We start from the raw sequence: 3,777 nt of genomic DNA, 5'->3' as shown, positions 1-3,777 counted from the left end.
GCCTTTTCAACTGTCTGGATGCATAAGCATTCACTCGGCCGTCCTGCATCAAAACACATCCCAACCCTGCATACGAAGCATCACTATATACAGTAAATAACTCACCACACCTGGGTATCGTCAGTACTGGCGCCGAAGTCAAACGCCGCTTCAACTCCTGGAAAGACCTCTCACAAGACTCGTCCCAAATAAATCTGACGCCTTTCCTCGTCAACTTCGTCATGGGTGATGCAAGCCGTGCAAAGCCTTCTATGAATTGTCGATAATAACCGGCAAGGCCAAGAAAACTCTGAATCTCCGTCACTGTCATCGGTCTCGGCCAATCCATCACAGCTCTAGTCTTTTCTGGGTCTACTGAGATACCCTCACTTGAGACCACGTGTCCCAAGAATACCACTCGGGTCTGCCAAAACTCACATTTCGAAAACTTGGCATATAACTGCTCCTCTCTGAGTTTCTGCAAAACCACGCTCAGATGTGCCTCGTGTATCTCAAGGCTCGATGAGTAAATTAGGATGTCATCAATGAAAACTATGACAAAAGAGTCCAAATATTCCTTGAATACTCTATTCATCAGATCCATAAATACCGCAGGTGCATTGGTCAGCCCAAATGGCATGACCACAAACTCATAATGGCGGTAACGTGTACGAAATGCGGTCTTCGCAATATCCTCATCTCTGACTCGCACCTGATGATAACCTGACCGCAAGTCTATCTTGGAAAACACTGATGCACCACGCAATTGATCCAGTAAGTCATCCACACGGGGTAAAGGGTACTTATTCTTAATTGTTACCTGATTAAGCTGCCGGTAGTCTATACACAGTCGCATAGACCCATCTTTCTTGCGCACAAAGCCCCCCATGGCGATGTGCTCGGTCGAATAAACCCCCTCTCCAAAAGATCTTGCAACTGCACCTTGAGTTCTTTTAATTCATTAGCAGCCATACGGTAAGGAGTCTTGGAAATAGACTGCGTACCTGGTATCAGATCGACTGCAAAATCAATCTCCCGGTGCGGTGGTAGTCCTGGCAACTCATCTGGGAACACATCTGAAAAGTCTCGCACCACAGGATAGGCAGCCAACTCCTTCTTCTCCCCAGCTATCACGGTTACAAATGCAAAATAAGCTTCACACCCACGTCGTATAAGCCTCTCGGCGTGCATAACTGATATCATTGGCGTAGTCACCACAGGCTTTACACCCCAGTATGTAACAACTGGTCTCTCCGGGTGCTCAAATGAAATTACCTTCCGACGACAATCAACTCGAGCATAGTGCCGTGAGAGCCAATCCATACCCAACAGTAAATCAAAATCCTGAATCGCCAAAACAATAAGATCTCCTAAAAATACCTGGTCATGAATCCCTATCTCGCAATCCCTGACCATCTCACTTCCCAACAATACCATCCCTCCCGGTGTCGAAATAGATAAATCATAAGGTAATGGGGTACACGAGATCGGGATCTTATGCAACAAATGGGGTGCTATGAAAGAGTGGGTAGAACCTGTATCAAATAAAGCACGTACATCGTGACCATGAAGAGAAAGTATACCTTGTACCGTATCACTGCCCTCAGCTGCCTCGGCGGCTGTCACTGCAAACGCTTTCCCTTGCATCTGTACTCTCTCTGTAGGCCCTGGGCGCTGTGCTGCTGGAAGGGGTAGTGGTGCTCCTGGACCCGGTGCCCTAGGTGTAAACTGTCTCTGAGCTGGTCTGGGTCCCACACCTCCCGTCCGTGGCCCTCCAATCTGTGGTGGCTGGGTGCACACGTTCGAACGATGGCCCCTCTGTCCACAACGAAAGAAAATGACATCCTGCCCTGTGGCCGGTGTAGCTGGTGGGGCTGGTGTAGCCGGTCTGGGCCCCTGTGGACAGTCCCTCTTTAAATGTCCCGGCTGACCACAACGATAACACACGTCTCGACGAACATCCCGGCACTGACCCTGGTGTCTCTGTCCGCACTGTCGGCACTGTGGAAGCCCAAAACTCTTACTGCCCGCATCCCACTTCCTTTTCTTACTGCTATTCCCAGCGCCCTTCATGACTGACTGATCTGATCATGCCTCCAATCGGTCCCGCTCCACTGCGTGGGCCCGCTGTATAGCCGTAGGAAAGTCGGGTGCCTCGATACCAGCCATGGCGTGACGAATCTCTGGTCGTAGCCCCATCTGAAACTTGCTGACTCTGCGAGACTCAGGGGTCAATAACTCTGGAGCATAACGAGATAACGCCACAAAATCAGTCTCGTACTGTGTGACTGTCTTGCTTCCCTGTTGTAAGTCAACAAACTCAAACACCTTCTGTTCTCTGACCCAAGCCGGTATATAAGTCTCATTGAATGCCGCGACAAACTGTGCCCATGTCGGGCCTCCATCACCATATCGCTGTCTGGTGGTCTCCCACCATCGTTCGGCGTCTCCTCGCAACAAGAAGGTCCCCAGTCGAACTCTATGGGCCTCTGCACAGCCTATAGATCGTAGATGCTTCTCCACAGCCAATAGCCAATCCTCGGCCTCTGTCGTGTCGGCACCTCCACTAAACTCTGGTGGACGTAGGGCCATAAAGTCTTTAAGTAATGCGGCACCAGAACTGTCCCCTGCTCCCGGTGTACCTGAATGTGACGCCTGGGCCGTAGCGGTCCTACCATCGCGACTGCGCTCCTGACGTAACTGAGATGCCGCCAGTACGTCCACGGCCCGTAGAAGACCTGCCAATGTCTCCTGCATGTCCGAAGGCCCTGGCTGTCTCTCATCTCCTGTATCTGTCGCCTGTACCTCAGGAGTAGGAACAAGGTGCCCTCTACCTCGCATCGGTGGTCTACCACGACCTCGTCCACGGCGTGCGTCCATGAGTCCTACATAACCAAAATTAATTAGAACGCATTTCGAAATTAAGGACACGACCTGACACTCTAACTCTACCTAACAGCCTTGGTGTACAGTTACTTGTCCCCCAAATTGACTCAATGACGCTCTGATACCAACATTGTAGGCACCCCCGCCCGGATATCCCAATCGCCCGGTCTATCCGAACGAGAACGCCTACATAAGAGAAGAGAAACAAACACAAGACAAAAATACCCTGGCATGCATACATACGAAAAATACAACAGCGGAAACAAAATAATATACATGCACGCCTACAAGTACCCTGCTGGAACAGCAGTCAAGGAGTATATAAAAATATACAGACACCTGTGCCAACGATAAAAGATACAAGGAACAACCGGGCACAGTAAAAAATGAGAGTCAAAACTCTTAACAAAACATCAGAGAAAACGGGGGCAGCTAACTGTACACCCTACCGACACGGCTGGCTGCTAGGTGGCACGGTCCTCGCCCTCGACTTTAGCCTTACCCTTACCTGGAATGATGGAAAGCAAGGTGAGTCGCAAGACTCAGCAAGTTTATATAATAAGGAAGGCTGTAAACGAAACAGAAGAGAAGATCACCCCAAATATAAACCCACATGTACACACAAGTCATGTGACGCAACAACGCAACAGTGCCGCATAATAAAACATATACCGGTTCTTGGGGCTCACATAGAACACCTGGCACCCAAGTCCCATACCAACCTGCCGCTGCCTTGAAAGGCAACATAAATCACCACAAACCTGTGCGCACTGTCCCGGGTCGGTACTCCCGTCACCCGTATCCCTGCCGGTACTCCCGACAGCCGAGCCAAAGGCTCCCTCGGAACGGTACTCCCGTCCGAGAACTAATAACTACCAGTAACCATGCAATGCATATAAAATGCAAGGCGTA

General features: G+C 50.2%; 1 protein-coding gene across 1 annotated transcript; it reads right to left on the bottom strand.

Annotated features, from left to right (window-relative positions):
- Positions 1–2,067: 2,067 nt before the first annotated feature.
- Positions 2,068–2,820, bottom strand: LOC127794639 (uncharacterized). Its single transcript, XM_052325888.1, has one exon. The coding sequence runs from the start codon at positions 2,818–2,820 to the stop codon at positions 2,068–2,070; it is 753 nt and encodes a 250-aa protein (XP_052181848.1).
- Between the last annotated feature and the right edge of the window lie 957 nt (positions 2,821–3,777).

This window comes from Diospyros lotus, chromosome 2 (genome assembly GCF_014633365.1).
Source record: "Diospyros lotus cultivar Yz01 chromosome 2, ASM1463336v1, whole genome shotgun sequence".
NCBI lineage: Eukaryota > Viridiplantae > Streptophyta > Magnoliopsida > Ericales > Ebenaceae > Diospyros > Diospyros lotus.
Note: the sequence above shows the minus strand (reverse complement) of the source record. Positions and strands in the feature narration are given on the sequence as shown.

Bases quoted from the DNA above. Each gene is read 5' to 3' on its own strand.
- LOC127794639 (XM_052325888.1), bottom strand. From the start codon at position 2,820: ATGCGAGGTAGAGGGCACCTTGTTCCTACTCCTGAGGTACAGGCGACA.